Source organism: Eublepharis macularius, chromosome 2 (genome assembly GCF_028583425.1).
Source record: "Eublepharis macularius isolate TG4126 chromosome 2, MPM_Emac_v1.0, whole genome shotgun sequence".
In the NCBI taxonomy this organism is placed as follows: Eukaryota; Metazoa; Chordata; class Lepidosauria; order Squamata; family Eublepharidae; genus Eublepharis; species Eublepharis macularius.
Genome location: NC_072791.1, coordinates 159967167 through 159984117, shown reverse-complemented (window position 1 = coordinate 159984117; position 16951 = coordinate 159967167). Strand labels below are relative to the sequence as shown.

At 46.3% G+C, this 16951-nt stretch overlaps 1 protein-coding gene across 1 annotated transcript in view; it reads left to right on the top strand.

The window, feature by feature from the left end:
• CNTNAP5 (contactin associated protein family member 5) overlaps nucleotides 1-16951 on the top strand; it is a 472567-nt gene that overhangs the window by 398743 nt on the left and 56873 nt on the right. The window contains exons 18-19 of the mRNA XM_054970095.1: nucleotides 7328-7567; nucleotides 9076-9300. Coding sequence (XP_054826070.1) covers nucleotides 7328-7567; nucleotides 9076-9300 — 465 coding nt within the window. The remainder of the gene's footprint in view (nucleotides 1-7327; nucleotides 7568-9075; nucleotides 9301-16951) is intronic.

The window sequence follows — 16951 nt, the reverse complement described above, 5'->3', positions numbered from 1 at the left end:
GAATGGCTGCAACCCGGGCTGCCAGGCCACGGATCCCCATTGAAGCACCTGTTACGCCCCAGCCGCATGGCATGAGGGGAGGCTTTGTATTGAGGATCCCCGCAGGTTTCTGCCAGTGTACGGTAGCCACAAGCAGGCATACCGCCCTTAATAGCAGCCCTGTCCCCATTCAAGGGGAAGTGCCACAGGGTGCTCACCAGCCCGCACCCTATTCCCAAAATCTCCTGCCACTGCAAGGGTCAAGCCTCTGCTTAGACTCTTGCACCCCACCGGTGGCCTAGAGCCACCCGAAGCCCTTGCCACAGGTCATCTAGGAAAATATCATTGCCCTCAGGTGCCAGGTGGACACCGTCGCCTCTGTAGAGGCGGGCAAATTCGGCCCTAATCTTGGGGTGTGGCAAATAAATACCCAAGCCTTGCCCCAAAGACCTCTTAATGGCGTGGTTAGCCTTGTGTCGGGCCCTCTCTATCGCCATGGTGTCAAAGGCCTCCCGCCAAACCCGTTGTTGTAGCATCTCTGACCATACTATAAGCACACCCGTCCATCGGCTGCTTATGTATTCAAGGTCCTCAGCTACCTGCATTGACAGGGCCTTGCTCTGTACCAGCCCAAGGTCATGACCACAATGTGTGGGGGAGGCTTCGTCCATCCCCTAAAGAGGAGAGGCAGCAGGCCGGGCCATCTGAGACCATGCCTGCCCTGCCACTCCACAGTGGTCACAGTGCTCAGGCCCAGCTGGGATCCCATCTGTGTTCTCTTGGCTTGATTGGCTGCCCAGAACACCATGCTGTGGCCACAAATCAGGATTCTGTTCCTCTCTTGGCCCGGCACGGCACCTGAGGAAAGAACAAGTAGTTTGCCATTTAAAACTGCTGCAGGGGCCGGACATAGGACCGAAACGCCCTTGACCGCCACCTGCCCACTCTCTAAATCGCCTGCTGAGGGTATCCCATAGCAGCTGCTGTGAAGGCCACACCAATCCGGAAGGAGTGGGTTCCGAATTTGACCCCCTCTTAAGTGCCCTCTCTGTCACCACCCAAAACTGATATTTAGTCAGTGGGGCCTGATCTTCGTGGTGGAATAAGACCCCTTGGTCATCCCCACGAAGCGTGACATATTCCTTGAGGGCCTTAACAGGGCACAGCTCCTGCTCAGAGCAGGGGCCCAAAGGCAAGGTGCTTCCCCGCTGTCGTTGGTCAGTCTGGGTTCCAAACATGACTCCCGACAAGCCAAGATTCTTAAGGGCCCTCTCTGTCACCGCCCAAACTGATATTTAGTCAGTGGGGCCCCATCTTCGTGGTGGAATAAAACCCCTCGGTCATCCCCACAAAGCGTGACATATTCCTTGAGGCCCTTAACAGGGCACAGCTCCTGCTCAGAGCAGGGGCCCAAAAGCAAGGGGCTCCCCTGCTGTCACTGGTCAGTATTGGACCATCTGATCCCAATGGAGACTTTATCCCCAACAAATTTAATGTCCCGGGCATTCAGTGCCTGGCCAGACGCATCTGTACGCGATGAGGCCATTAGCTCACTAACTCGCAGAGCTCCAAAAAATGCCATTAAGGCAGAAGTGTGGAAAAGCTTCCATTCAAACGCTGACGAGCAGACTTCCGCCCATGCGGTCCCCAGTCCCTTAAGGACTGATGGGGAGATGGGCTGCCTCGGGTCACGTGGCATTTTTATTTCCCTGGCCCAGCCTTCCAGCATCTTTCTAATCCTGAAGACAACCGTGAATTCAGGTAAGCCATGTGCTTTGCTGGCGAAGGCTAAAGCGGCCAACTGACCCCTGATGAACCTCACTGCAAGGCCCCGGCCCTGCTGCACTACACAAAGTGCATCAAGTGCTCAGGTGGGATGAGCCACAACTGCTGGAGCCCCGCCGACACCCTGAACTGGTAAAGCTGCCCGACCGCACGGTCGTAGGCCTGGTGTGTACTGGGGGCAATGGACAGCTGGATTGCTCTATTTACTTCCACCGTCCAAGCTCCCATAGCTCCTGGGGCATCCTCACTGGTTGCCTGTCGGCCCAGGGGGCAAGCTGCCAGAATCGTTGCATCTGTTGGCAAGACAAAGCGTCTGCCACACCGTTGTTAACACCAGAAACATGCCTGGCCCTGAACAAAGTGTTCATCTGCACACATTTCAATGTAAAGGCCCTCACCAGCCTCATCACCCTGGGGGATCTAGATGCCATGGTTTTGACCACGTGCATGACAGCCAAGTTGTCAGACCAAAAGTGGACAGCTCGGTTCGCCAAGTGTGATCCCCAAAGCCACACGGCCACTAACAAGGGAAAGGACTCCAAAAACGTAAGTTCTTTGGACAATCCCTGGGCTACACAATCAGCGGGCCATTGGTCAGCACACCAATGCCCCCTAAAAAAGACTCCAAAGCCTGTAGACCAGGAGGCATCAGAGGTGACTTGAAGTTCGGCTTCTAGCAAAAGCTCCTCCCTCCAAAAAGTCACCTCATTAAAGGTGTAAAGGAATTCCTTCCACACCAAAAGGTCATCCCGCATGCCCTTATTAATTCTTAAACGCTGATGGGGCAACCGTAAGGCCCTCATAGCATCGCACAGCCACCTGAGGAAAGCCCTCCCAGGCGCAACTGCCTTACAGGCAAAGTTTAAATGGCCAACTAATTGCCGCAACTCAAGGAGAGATATCTAGGCTCCACTCAAGCAGCCCTCCAATCGAGCCCAACATCTACCACCGTCTCTAAGAGCAACCTTAAGGTCTGTTGTACTGTGTCTAGTTCTATTCCCAAGAATGCTATGACAACAAATGGTGTCTCGCTTTTCTCATGAGCTAAAGGAACCCCCAGTTCCTCTGAACACTACATGACCCCTGCCAAAAGCCTGGCACACTGCCCCATGCCAGCTGGCCCAGACATCAAAAAGTCATCTAAACAATGGACGAATAGTCAGCACCCTGCGCCTTGGGGAGACCTGAAAAAACTGTTCAAGTACCCTCAGCTTTACTGGGCGGGGCCCCTTTGCCAGGCCCATGTTGGCCACCACTGCCCCCAAAGCATTTCCCACCCTGTCTTCCTTTGGGGCAGGCAGATTATCGGTGGGTTCCCATGCATGCAGGGCAGTCATGCATATACTTGCCCACTTTTTTGTTGCAAAGTTCCTCGGACATGAAGTCCCAACAAAGTAGCCGTATTAAACCTGCTGCCCCGCAGAAGTGCAGGAACCTGAACCCTGAGAGGGCAGAGTAATCATATGACCACTCTCGCTCCTATTTCTGAGGTTGGACTTGGCAAGGGCCGTGACCTGCACCCACAGCTGTATCAACCAAGCCACCCCCTCAAAGTCCATGTACCCCCTGTATATAATATTCATGTATTGGAAAAGGGGGAGAGCCCTACCTGGGTGTGCCCTAGCCAATACCCCTGCATAAACCAGGAACCCAGACAACCAATGAGTCCAGTTCCTGACAATCTGCCTGCAGCGGATCTTCTCCTTATCCCTATCGTACAGATCATCGATATCCTTCTTCTCCAGTTCCCTGAAGAGAAGGGTAAAGTCATCCATGTACTAACCCTTTGTATATTCTCCCCGCCCCCGCAGGCAATGCCATATCTCCTGGGGGAAGTGTCCTATAAGGAACCATGCCATATCCTTGGGGTCCATAAGGGGCCAGGTCCATCTGCTTGCCATAACCAAAAGGCCACCCAGTCACAGACAGAGGGAAGGCCTATCCATCCCAACTGGTAGCACAGCCCAATACAGGCAGTACTTGCACCTGCTGGAGGTGCAAGGAGCATCTGGCATAACTAGGCCAAATAGTTGGGCCCGCAGAAGGCCAACCAAGCATGGGATATGTCTCCAAAACAGAAGTTGCAGGAGCGCCGGTAGCAGCTACCTGCCCCAAAGACCCCCAGGGCCAAGTGGCACTCTGCTTGGGCAAAAGATCCGTACCGTCAGGCACGGGTCGTTCCTCTGCTATGGCAACTTGCCTACTGTCAGCTGACCATTCCTGGTCAATGTCAGCCACACTCTCAGTTGATGTTGGATGGTCCTGGCTGCTGCCTCCATCACTTGCCACCACTCCTGATACTTCCTCCAGGGCAGAAAGACAAGAGGCAAAATCTTTATCAAAAGCAGCAATTGTAATTCTTTTAGCACCCTTGTGTGGCTGAACAGGTGCAACAGCTGATGCTGTACCACTCCTAGCCCTCTCAAGAGCAACAATGCGCTCCATAAGTTCCTGCCTGCCTGGGCCATCATCCTCATCTGAGGGAGACAGAGCCCGAGTAGGGTTCTGCGGCAGTGGCCGTTTACAGGCCACTTCCCCATTGATGGGCCACCTCCTTTTCTGGACAGCATAAACATTCCCAAATGATGACACAGCAGCCGTTAATAATGTGTTGGATTGGCTCGCAGCTTTACCCCTTAACCAACTGTTGACGCTAGCCCTGACAGGTAGCACTAAGCCCCAGCAAAAGTAGCAATTGCCAGCAGTACCAAGCTGCCACACAAGATGGCGCCGAACACAGCCCTGAGCAAATCTGCCTGCCAACAGAATGGCTGTCAGGCAGAAACAGGCCACCAGTAATTCTCCACCAAAAGATGGTGCTGAGCATAGCCCTGAGCAAATCTGCCTGCTAACAGAATGGCTATCAGGTAGAGACAGGCCACCAGGCCCTCTTTTATGGCCCACAAGAATATAGGCTTAGGTGCTGCTTTACCAGTAAGCCAAAGTGAAGAACACAGGCTGTTTTTAAGTTACTTTATATTACTTTTTGCCGGGGGTGGGGGGAGGCTAAATGGAAACAAACAGGCTGTGTGAGGGGGGGGAGAGGGCTCTCACCACCCACTCTCTCCAAGACAACTATTAAGGGGAGCGACCACACCCAAGTTGGGCCAAAGTCCCTCCAATACAGCCTAGCTGCCTGCCACCGCAGTGCCCCACCAGCCTGCTCAATTAAACTGCTCAATTACTCTAGCCCCAACAGGCCCTGAAGCCCTGGCCTGTATTGTGCGCTGCAGCTGCAGCCACCAGCCGCCTCCTACAGCCTCCAAGAGCTGACTGCTATCACTGCTTTCCAACTGCCTCCACCGCTGCCATCAATGTTTGTTCAGCACACATTCCTCCCTTCAGCTTCACCACTCAAAGGAAGGCAGAGCAAAGAGCTCTTGTTTCACCGAGCACTCAAAGAGACTGCAGCCCGGAAGAGAGGAGCCGCCTGAATCAGGCTCTTGGCTCCGCCCCCCAGCTAAGCCCAGGATGCCTGGGAAGGGAGCCTGTCTCCTTTCCTCCAGGGAGGGGCTGCAAAGGACGGCTCCCAGCTTGAGCTGCATTCTGCTGCTGCTGGGAGAGCCGCATTCTTATATAATGTGTAGTCAGTTTAATGAGTTACTTTTTGGTTAAGTAGCACAAGTTTCTAGGATGCTTCTGGAAAGAAAGATCAATAATTTTTGCAATGGAAAGTATATAAACCCATAACAAAAGACCAAGGGGCTTATAACTGGTTCTGAATCCAAGGTGCTTATAACTGAAATTACGAGCATCATTTGGTATCGGAAAAATAGGCTGTTGGGAAGCTGTGGAGTTTTTAAGAGGAGTTAATCTGCTTCAGCCACCCAGCAAAGATTCTTGCAGCATCTTATAAACTGCCACTAAATTTATTGTGGCAGAAGTTTTCATGAGCCAGACCAGTTTTATTAGATGCAGTTGGGAATTTTGATTGTGCAATGGAAAGTTGAACAGCCCTGCCTTAATTTGCCTAGCTTGGGATGTTACTAATGTAGCAGCAACTCTTTGTTTGTACTTCAGTTATTCCTTAGATCTGCCATTAGATCTATTTTGACCTCCAAGAAGTTTTAACACATTATTTCGGTCCTCTACACAGTCCATTTCAACTCATGATTTGTAAGATTCAACTACCAAATACAGCTGAAGCAAGAGAAAGTCTATGTTGAAAGCATCAACGCAGCTTTACAAGGGGATATGTATTGAAGTTCCATTTCAAAGTCTCTGGGGCTATAAATCAAATTTTCACTAATATGGATAAATTACTATATGTATAAAAATGCTTGGGACTCACAAAATCATTCATCTGGGGAACAAAAATTGGTAAGGCGTTTCCCCAGTAGATGAAAACTAGCAGTTGTGGGATGTACAGCAGGATAGTAACCAATGCTTTAACAGAGAGAAAACTAAAACATGTTTAATGAGGAATGCAAGTGAGCAGACTCACATATCTGACCCGTGCTCCTGAGACTGTGGAAAGGGAGAGATGATTTCTAGTGGAACGATGAATAGAAACGTAAAAATGGAAGAAACTACACTTGTGACTTGAAGGGTTCTTCCTTCATATACTTGATAGTTCAGGGGTTTCCAGGAGCAGGTAAGAAACCATATGTATTAGCACAAATATAAAGAACTCTGCAAGGCCAGAGGCTAAGATTTTCCTTAAACATATTGATCTGTTTTAATTCAATATGGCAAAGACTGAACTTGGAACATAACAATAGCAAATCTTGCAATGCCCTCTCTTTGAGTGGGTTCCCTGACCTCTGTTATGACTTAATGGAATAGTTCACAAGGAAGACAATCCCAGTACTAGGAAACATAGACTGGAAGGATGAATGTATGTAGTTAGCTCTTCTTGCAGGTATGAAAAGGTTCCCAGGCAACGTTTTTGAAATAGTAGAGGGATTTTTCAAAACACTTCTTGATAATATAGGAAGCAGCTTTAAGAGTTTAATAGCCTCAGAACAAATGTATGTAGTCTCCAAACCCAGTGAATGCTGGCAGCTGTCTTCACTTAACAATATTCTAAACTTCTATCCAAATTTGTCCTCAGATTTTGGAGCAGTCTGGTTTCCATCATGGGATATATATTGTTGAATTACTATTTTTTAAGTCTGAGTTTTGAGTAGAATACTGTGCTGCACAGTATTCATTTTTGGATTCTTTAGTTGATATGCATCTTTTCTATCTCCATGTGACTGACTGAGAAATTAAAAAGGAAATGATGTGTTTGTATGCACAGTTCTATTAAGATTGTTTTTGTATTGTGTTTTAACCAATGCACATGTGTGTACAAGTGTACATGAACTGAAGGAATTGAAAACTGTATCAAATTGCTCAATTTGTAGTTCTCAAACAACATTTAATAATGACCATAGTTAAACCAAAATTAAGGCTCAGTGAAAAGGCAGCAGGAAGAAATGCTGGAATAGTCAAGGAATGGAAGAAGTAAATCTGCTCATCCCCACCCTAGGTTATCAAAAAGAAACCCAGCAAGGCTAACATTACAGGTCCACATTATACTAATACTTCTAATACTTCTTGCTTGCCTCTTTTTTACCAGGTGGAACGGTGTCAAGACACAAAGGGTTTGTGGGATGCCTTCGTGCTCTCCATCTAAATGGGCAGAAACTTGACCTGGAAGAGAGAGCTAAAGTGACATCTGGTGTCAAACCTGGATGCCCTGGGCACTGCAGCAGTTATAGAAGCCTCTGCCACAATGGAGGCAAATGTGTGGAGAAAACCAATGGCATTTTGTGTGACTGCACCAATTCTCCATATGAAGGCCCATTCTGCAGAAAAGGTATGGCCATGCTGCAGATTCTTAGCTTCCTCCCCTCCAGCTATGATCAGAGTTTGTTATGCAAAGTCGATGGGTGAAATGATTATGCAGCATTGTGGAAGGTTGATTTTAATGACACATCACAGATTAGGAAAATTTCTTGACAAATTGTATGTGATTAAAAAGTTCCATTTAATTTTTAGTTTTTAAAAAGTCAAATGGAAGCTATTAAGATACCAGGTTGCTTAAAAGTCTCACTTAGAATAAGTGAGACTCTGAAAATATATTTGTGGCGGAGAAAATTGGAACTCAATTTTCACTTGTTTATGTATTATTAGTGTGATTTCTTTTTACAATGTTGTTTTTTATCTTCTGTGTTTGTTGTCTATAGCTTTTATGTTATTGTTTATAGTTTAAATAAAGAAAAAAACATAAAGCAGTACAGAGCAGGAAGAATTTACCATTCCACTGACCATAAATTCCATAAATTAATTATGTGTTGCATGAAGAAGTGCTTCCTGTTGAATTGGTTCCATCACAAAATATCCCCTCCACCCACATGTCTGTGGATGATGCTGGGGGGGATACCCAGAACTTGTCCCATGATATTTGGCAAAGGAATTCTATCCTTTTTCTCATCTAGCTTCCTCACACCCATAATAAGGAGAGACTATAAATTAACCACCTACCAGAGTTCCAAACATGTAAGAAAAGATTACACTCCAATCCACTGTTCCAATAAATTTAAAATTTTGGTCTTGGATCACACATGAATTATTTGAAACATACAAAATCCTATATTCCAATGAACTTGGGCCTTCAGCAGAAGATTTCCTCAAGCTCTAATTATTTGCCAAGCTCAAACAGGACAACTTTGTAAGGAAGATTCATCTTATTGTTTACCTTGGGAGCGTGCTAGGAAATCAATATTCAGCAGTCAAGCAATTGTGAATAAAATGAAATAGGGAGGATTTTTTTTCAGAGGACTGAAGACAATGGCCATAGCCATTTCACAACAGATGTTGCATGCAAGAAGAAAGGATGGGGAGGGAGAACATATGCCTTAGATAAAAAGTGCTTTGGGGAAAGTCCTAATAATCCCACATAATCTTCCTCTGCCTTAAAAATCACAGCCAGGATTTCTTTGAACATTGATGTTTTAGTTCCTTCTCTTGAATACTGGAAACTTGCCGTCCCCCAGAAGTCAGTAGAAATTGGGCTACTTAAAAAAGTCAGAAGCACAGTTTAAACATGGAGACATGGGGAAGTATGTGCCTGTGAACTGGATTCCTAGATTTCTATACTAAATCTCACTGAATTCTGCAGTCAGGACAGGAGACAAACAATGACCATTTGTTGAAGTCTGTTACGCTGGCAAAAATTTTCATTCTGTAATGTTTGCCAATGCCACTGTAAACTCTGGAGTGCAAGGATCGTGGCAAGGCCTGCAGGAGGATACTTAACAAAAGATAATTCTATTGCTTGATGTGTGATTTTCAGTGATATTTTGCCTTTTCTTTGAATTTTAGAAGTCTCTGCAGTTTTTGAAGCTGGCACCTCCATTACATATAATTTTCAGGAGCCTTATCCTGTGACCAAAAATGCAAGCACTTCATCCTCTGCCATTTATGCAGATGCCTCTATGGCCAAGGAAAGCATTGCCTTTACTTTCCTGACAGCGCATGCACCCAGTCTCCTCTTTTATGTCAACTCATCCTCTCATGACTATTTGGCTGTGATTCTCTCCAAGAATGGTAAGTATGGATAAACTGGTAAAGGGCCTGTGACATTGCAGCTCAGTTAGAAGCACCTGAGAACACAAAGCTGAATTCAAGGGAGAGGATGTGCTCAGTGGTTGAAAGTGTAGCCACTGTCTGTCATAAATGTTAGTTATTTGATTGGTTTTATTTTTCAGCCCTGGGGTTTGCGTTCATTGCATTGTGTTCATGTCATTTCTTGAACAATCATATTGCTGCCGCTGAACAGTGTTGTGATTTTCACTCAGTTAGCATTTGCCTGTGATTTATTCTACTGAAAGCCATTTCTCGGCAAGGCAGGAAGTTTGGTGAAATCTCCAGATGCATAGCATTCAGATGGAATGTGTGAGGGCCAAGCTACAAGTGACGAATGACACTTGAGCAGCAAGTGGATTGAGTGGAGGGCAAGTGAACAGGGAGAAATACACTTGCTGTTCAAGTGTCATTCATCACTTGTAGCATGGCCCTGAGTGTCTAAGAGAGTTGACACCCCCCCCCCCGCTGTTTTAACTTCTTTGACCGATCATCATATCCTTAAGGTCCAAACTGCAATTATGTTTTTGACTGGTTGGAACTAACTCGCTTTTCCTGCAGTCACTCAGCACCAGCAAGAATAGGCATTTTAAAAGTCCCCAGGAGCCTGAGAGCCAAACTACAAGTGACATCTTACACAGGTTGGACGCTTGTCAGCTTCCCTCAAGTTTTGATGGGAAATGTAGGCATCTTGGTTTTACAGCTTGGCTCTCCATTACAGCTGCAAGACCAGGATGCCTATATTTCCCATCAAAACTTGAGGGAAGCTGACAAGTGTCCAACCTGTGTAAGATGTCACTTGTAGCTTGGCTCTGTGTAGGCTCAGGATGATGGTGAGTAGGGAGGAGGAGCTCCGGTCTCCCTCTCATCTGTGTACCATTTCCTCAAATCTAAATGGCCATATTGGGGTGGCATTTGACTATCCTTGAAGCTTCATCTTGGGGAACCTTGACCCAACTTGTCAAAAAATGTAATGTGCAGTTTGACCCTAATGTTTCAAGAATCTCTTGAATTAATTTTACTTCCTGTTTTTAAATTCAACATACCTTCTTTATTATTATATTATTGCTGTGTGGAAAAATTCTCTGTTTTCCTTGTACCATCCCATAGGAACTTTGTAGAGCGTATTAGATATCATAGACTTTTCAAACAATAACTGGGCCCACGTACATAGTATGTGCCCCAAATGTTAAAAAATGTGTTTTCCTCATCTGTGTCTTCCACCACTCTGTGTACGTCCAGCAGCTAGTCCAGAAATGCTCAGCTCTGATTGTATTCACAGTTCAAAGGCAATAATAATAATAATAATGGTGAAACAGACAAGTTTCACCCATCTCTGATGCAACCCTAGGGAAGTCTCTAAACTGCATAGATAAAACTGATATGCAGTTTGAATTTAAATTCTCAACCTTAAGTTGATTAGATAATGGTAACTAATTTTGTAGTGTTTTTGTAGCGGAATCAGTTGAAGTTTAGCCTTCTGGTTAACTTTTTATGAGAACTTTATTTATGTGAAACTTGCAGAATTCAAGTAAGGCTTTTTTATCAGTAACGGGGGGTCATTTGAATCAGTAAAATTATATATTCAGCCTATGCTGTGGGTATTCAGTTCAACTTGTCTTCAAAACTGTTTTGAAGTCATTCTTCATGGTAGAAGTTGCATCGTCAACATTTCCTCCCTAAATGTCTGTCGTTTCCTCATGTCTTCATCCGTTTTATGTCTACACCATTTTTTGTTAGTCTCAAGGCAGTTGAAGTTATTTAATTTAAAAATAGCCTTCTGGTGTGCTGTTTCTTCTTCTTGCTTCTAGTTTATATTTGCTGTTATAACACTAAGCGACTATGAATAATAATGTCTACAGTAGTGGTAAAGGTGATAATGAAAGGTATTATGAGTTCCAATGGGATATTTGCAGAAGGTTGTAAAGTGTCATGGAAACTACATGTTTTGTTGAATTAAATAAAGTCTTACTACTTTGTTCAATTAAAAGCAGATTAGTTGCTGTGTTTTGTAGGTATTTTACAGTCAAGCTACACGAGAAGGCAGGGGCAGACTGGGAGGCAAAAAAGGCCCTAGAAAAGAGCCATGCCCCTTCAGCCACTACAACTTCTCACCTCACAGACATCCAAAGAGTCAGCTGTAGAGAAAGGAGGTGCCAATGTGCTCTGCCTTGCTGGCCATACCCCCATGTGCTAGCAGGTCAGAGGTGGGCACTGCCATATTTCCCTTCTTTAGAAACATGATGCTCCAGCTGGCACAAGTCATGTGCTCTTCCTCACCAGCATTGGCATAGTAGAGCTGGTGAAGAGTAGTATTCTCCTTTTTACTGGCTGACCCAAACCTCTGCCTGCAAGGTGCCACCAAGTACTGTTGTGCCTGTGCTCCTTCTCACCAGCTGCTCCACACCAGAATAATACACCTGTGTTCCTCATTGCTGGAGTGGGCATGGTGGGGAGTAATATGGAGGCTTCTGACATAGGGTGAAGCCAGTTGTCACCATTCCCATGATCCTCTTTGCTGGCCTGGGTGCAGTGGGAACAATAAGGCAGACTACAGGCATAGCTGGCACTGTGCCTGTAGTCCTGTGCCTATGCTCCTCTTCATTGGTGTGGCTGAGAAGAAGCTTCTGGCTTCATCTAGCAGAACCTTTACTCCTCCTCTCTGGCCCCAGTGTAGAGGTGGCTGGGGCTTAGCGGAGTGGCCCACTGGGGTTTTCCTCATTACAGTAAATGGCCAATCAATCCTGTAAAAAGTTGAGAATTGCATGTTAAGAGCTTTTTTTTTTAATATCATAAACAGCAGATTTTCAGGGGCTCTTTATGGATTGAAGGTTGTGGTATAGAAGGGGAGATTTAACCCAGTCTCCTTGCACCATTTTTCTGACATAAAATTCTCTTTCAGAGCTGCCTTTTGTTTCATTTGTTTGGGTCCAAGTTGCAGGCAACATATAGAGTTTGCCCCAAGAGGGTGAATAGCAGGTCCATGAGTCTGATTCAGGTTAGGAAAATAGCATGAGATAGGGCTAAATTTTCCTATTTCACAGCCCCAATTCAAAAAGGGCCCCTGAATAGCTGCTGTTTTCAAAGAAAGCAGCCCTTTCCTGGCATGCAGCAACGCTACTGGGCCAGGGGCTATTGATTGCCGCTCCAGAGGAGGAAGATGGCACCACCCCCTATCTCCAAATAAGGGGTGGCTGGGAGGGCAGAGCAAGAGCCTTATCGGCCGCTCTGCCCTTCCCAGCCTCATTGCAGCAAATCGCTCGCCCCCCCCTCCTCTCCCTGTATTGGTGTAGGAGTAGCCGGCTGCTGTTTTCAGAGCCAGGTAGGAATTTTTCTCCCCTCATTCCAAAATGGCCTCGGAACTGGGGCGTTTTTCGCGTACCTTGCACCGAATTTGGGGATTGAGGTGATTGGCCACTGCCTGTTAGCAGTGTCCTGGCTGGTTTGAGTGGGAGTAGGGTGCGGGCCGGTGAGCACCCTTGGTGCTTCCCTATTGATGGGAAGAGGGGCCTGCCTAAAGGACTGGTACTGCTTTGATGGCTGCTAGAGGCAGAGGCAGGCTGCCTTCGGGAAACCCAGCCTGCAAGTCCTTCCCTCACTGCTATACGGCTGAGGTGTTCAGGAGTTTAAAGGGGGGTGACCAAATTGCCTGGCCGGCTGGGTCCGCCCCATCCATTGGATGGGTCCCACCAGGGGCTTCGGGGCTCGCCCAGACAGATCAAGGCGGTGGTCTATGGGGGACCCCGTGGCTTGACCTGTACCGCTTTAGGTCCTTGCCACTGTTTGGCTTGTTTTACTTGTATAAAGTTAATAAAGTGGCCCTTAGATCCAGATTGTTGTCTGTCTGTTCATTCTGACTGGGGTGGCAATGAAAGCTTAGGAGCTCTGAAAATGAAATTACCATCATCTTGTCTAATTTAATCCCAAAATACCACAGCCAAGCAGACAGGAGTGTCATGGCTAGATTTGGACCTTAGTGTGCAGGAGATTGTCAGAGTTAACCATGTTTATTTTATTGTGCTTGGTACAAATGTGGTACTTATAATGATCTTCAACTGCTGTGGCAAACATTGAAGGAAGCTGTGAAAAATATGCAGACCGAGGGCTAGAGAAAATCTGCATCAAACTTCTGGAACATTTCTCATTTTAGAGTGTATTCTGAATCCCTGAGAAGAGATGGGCACGATCGGCATTACGATAGGAAAATACCCCCGATAATGGCGTTCGTGCCATCGGGATCCGGCTGATCGGTGCCATCCACTGCAACCGATCCAGCGGTCAGGAGGGACGCTTGTTCGGGGCTTGATCGGATCAATCGGTATCTGATTGTGATCCAGACACTCTGGCTCCAGGAATCAATTCCCCTGGCAACGGAGGCAGGGGAATGCCTGAGCTGTGTTTCCCCTCCTTCTGTCTCCCTGGAAACACGAATGGAAGCCCAGCTTTCCTTGATCAGCAGGGCTTCCTTCCACGGAGCAGCAACACACTCACACCAGTTGGGAGAAGACAGCCAGAGGAGGGAGAGGAAAGGGGGTGTTCTGTAGCCATGGGCACTCCAAACGTTTTTTGCTTTTTTAAAAAAACAGGGCTTTGTAGGAGGAATGGCTGTTTTTCTGCCTCTCACTCTCTGTTTTTAACCTGCTTTTAAAACACTGTATTTTGTGGGTAAACCTCATTCACGGCTCTGTGTGTTTGTTTAAAATATGCTTTTGGAAGACTGGCTGCTTGCTTTTAAAATCGGGTGGGGAGGAATGGAGGATTCTGTCCCTGCCTTTTTTAAAAAGCTGGCTGAAACATGTTGACGGGGTGTCTCTCTCTCTCTATTTGGAGAGGCAGGGACGGGTTAAAAACTTTCCCCCCCTCTGCTCTAAGTGTGTGTGTGGGGGGGGGGGCGCCCCTCTACTTTGGCCTCCCCGATCCCGGATCAGAAACAGGACTTGATCGGTGTGGATCGGTGATCTGGGGTCATCGCCAGCACGGATCCACAATCAGCTTGATTGGTATTTTTGGGGGGATCGTGCCCACCTCTATCCCTGAGTATGCAAGTCCCATGTAGCAAGGCAGTAACATCTGTCTATCCTCAGCCAAAGATCTTGGTTGGCAAATGCATTATCTGTTCTGTGGTTGGTATGGAACTTAAAGTTGCCTTCTTCATTAGCTAAATTCATGGATATTTTTGCCCATTTAGATCTCTGCAGGCTAGTGATGTGTCAACAGATGTACAAGAGACCCAAACACAATAGCCAAGAGACTCTGATTGGATTATAGAGAGAGAGAGAAAGACAATGCAAGTGCTTTGAAACTAATCTGCACACTGCATCCTGGCTGCCCAGCACCATGCCCATATGCCATTTGGGATAAAATCCAGTTAACTCTGAGCTCCAGCTAGGTCTCTCTACTGCTTTATTAGCTGTAGGCTGCTGAGGACAGTCAGAAACTGGGCTGTTCCCCCACCACCACACACACATATGTACCCCTTGCACTAGATTGGATATGGCAGGTCATTTGTCTTCATGTTTCCACAGTTTCTCTAAAAAAAACAGCCTTTGGCTAGTATTACAAAGTACTATGTAGCTTGTCTTTGAAGTACTCAGTTTCTGTGTGATGTGTAACACAAGCACATTTTATTTGAACAAGTAGGAGAAGGAGAGCCTGCCCATTAAAACTTTGTAATTCTCCTGATTAAGTTCTTGAAGAAACGGATAATATTTATTTTTTATTTATCTACATTTATACACCAACTTTCTCCCTCAACTCCTTCATTTTATCCTTGCAACTACTTTGTGAGTTAGGTTAGACTGGGTGTGTGTGAGTGGCCCAAGGTCAGCCAGCAAGAAGAGTGGAAATTTGAACCTGGGTCACCTTGGTCCTAGTCTGGCACTCTAACCAGGGGGCATAGAGAAGGTGACAGGGACTCGCATTTTGTATCCCAAAATCCTTCCACCCTTCTGAAAAACAAGAGTCCAAGGAGCAAGATTACCTTCCTATGCATAAATCCAGGAGCCATAAGCCTCTAATGGACTCAGCTTCAGAGGTATCAGCTCTCAGACTTTTCCTCGGCTAGAGAGAAGAGGGAACTCACTGAGAAGGAATAATACATTGTGACTACCACACAAATTCACCTTTTCCTGTAAGAAATCCTTCCTACTATCTTTTACAATCTTCTGTGCATCCTGGAGATTCCCAGCTGTAAGAAAAAGGCAGAGGAACCTGATCCTACCTGTCTGGTGGGTTCAGCAAGCGCTTTCCCATCCATGAGTACATCCTCCTCAGGAGTTCCATTTCTTTCTCTATTTGACAAGGTGGAAAAGACTGAGTGGGAAGCATGAGCCAGACTGAAGGCAAACCATTACCTCGTTTCATGGTTTTATTCCCGATCCCCAGGCATGATAGATTGCTTCAAATTCCAGTGGTAGATGCCCTGCTGGATGCTCTGAGTTCCAATTCAGCAATCCTAACTGAAGCAGATGGACTCCATTGGGATCTGTGCAACAAGAGGATTGATTTGGCCCTGCACAAAATCTTTGAGGCCTTGGCCAAAATTCTGTGGGACTCAACAGCATGCTCCCTTCTTGCTAGGGCAGTCTACCTCTAAGCATCGGATCTCTTGACAACTAACAATGACAGTCCAAAAGAGCTAGATGATGGCATCAAGAAAATCATCCCAGCTGACACATCTCTGGACTCTGTTCAGCTTTCTGCTGGAGTGATGGCATTGAATTTGACACTTGGCTCCAATGAAAAGTGGATCCCAGTTCTCAAGCAAGGGTAGCCAATGTCCCATTCCAAGGAGTAAATCTGTTTGAGGATGGCATAGACAAAATAACTTGTACAGGACATGGACAAGAAAAAGGTGCTGCTGATGTGCAGGAAGAAGAGGTCCTACTCCTTTCATGACGCACAACCCAACATCAGTTTTGGGTCCTTCAAATCCAGTAAGGAAAAGTGGCAGCAGCACAAACAGAGAGTTGGCTCAGGTGCTACATTCAACAAGGCCTCCTCCCAGTACTGCTGGATAATAGATATGCTCACCAATGGATATGCTTTGGATTTAAAGGTCCTTTGCCAAACAGATTCATTCAGGTCCCAAATATACTGCTGCCCAAACATACATTGCCCTCAGTCCTCAGCTACAGAGCACCTTCTGGAAATAGAAGTAATAGTTTCCCAGAGAACCAAAAGATATCTGCGGTCTATTCTGTTCTCTTCATAGTTCCAAAGAGAAACAGAGATGTCTTTGCTATCCTGGATCTGAAATGATTGGACCTCAGGATAAAAAGAAAGATGTTCCAGATGGAAAGTTTCCAATCAACAACTGCAGCAATCCACAAGGGGGATTTCCTGGCATCAGTGGTGTCAGGCCTGGCTAGGGAGTTCTCTTAGACTCTCCACTCCATCAGACAGCTGTATGAGTTAAAGGTCTTTCTTTATTAGAGATTTGCTTCCTAGAAGTACACTATACATAGTAATTGCCTGGAATGCCAAAGCAAAGTCCTCCCAGAAAAGTTATACCCTCAGTCTCCTCTCCCCAGTTCAAATGACAGTCAGTTGAAGTTGGTGCAGAGCTGCGAAATGTGAAAGTCCTGGAAAAGATGCAGAGCTGAATTTCTCAAGG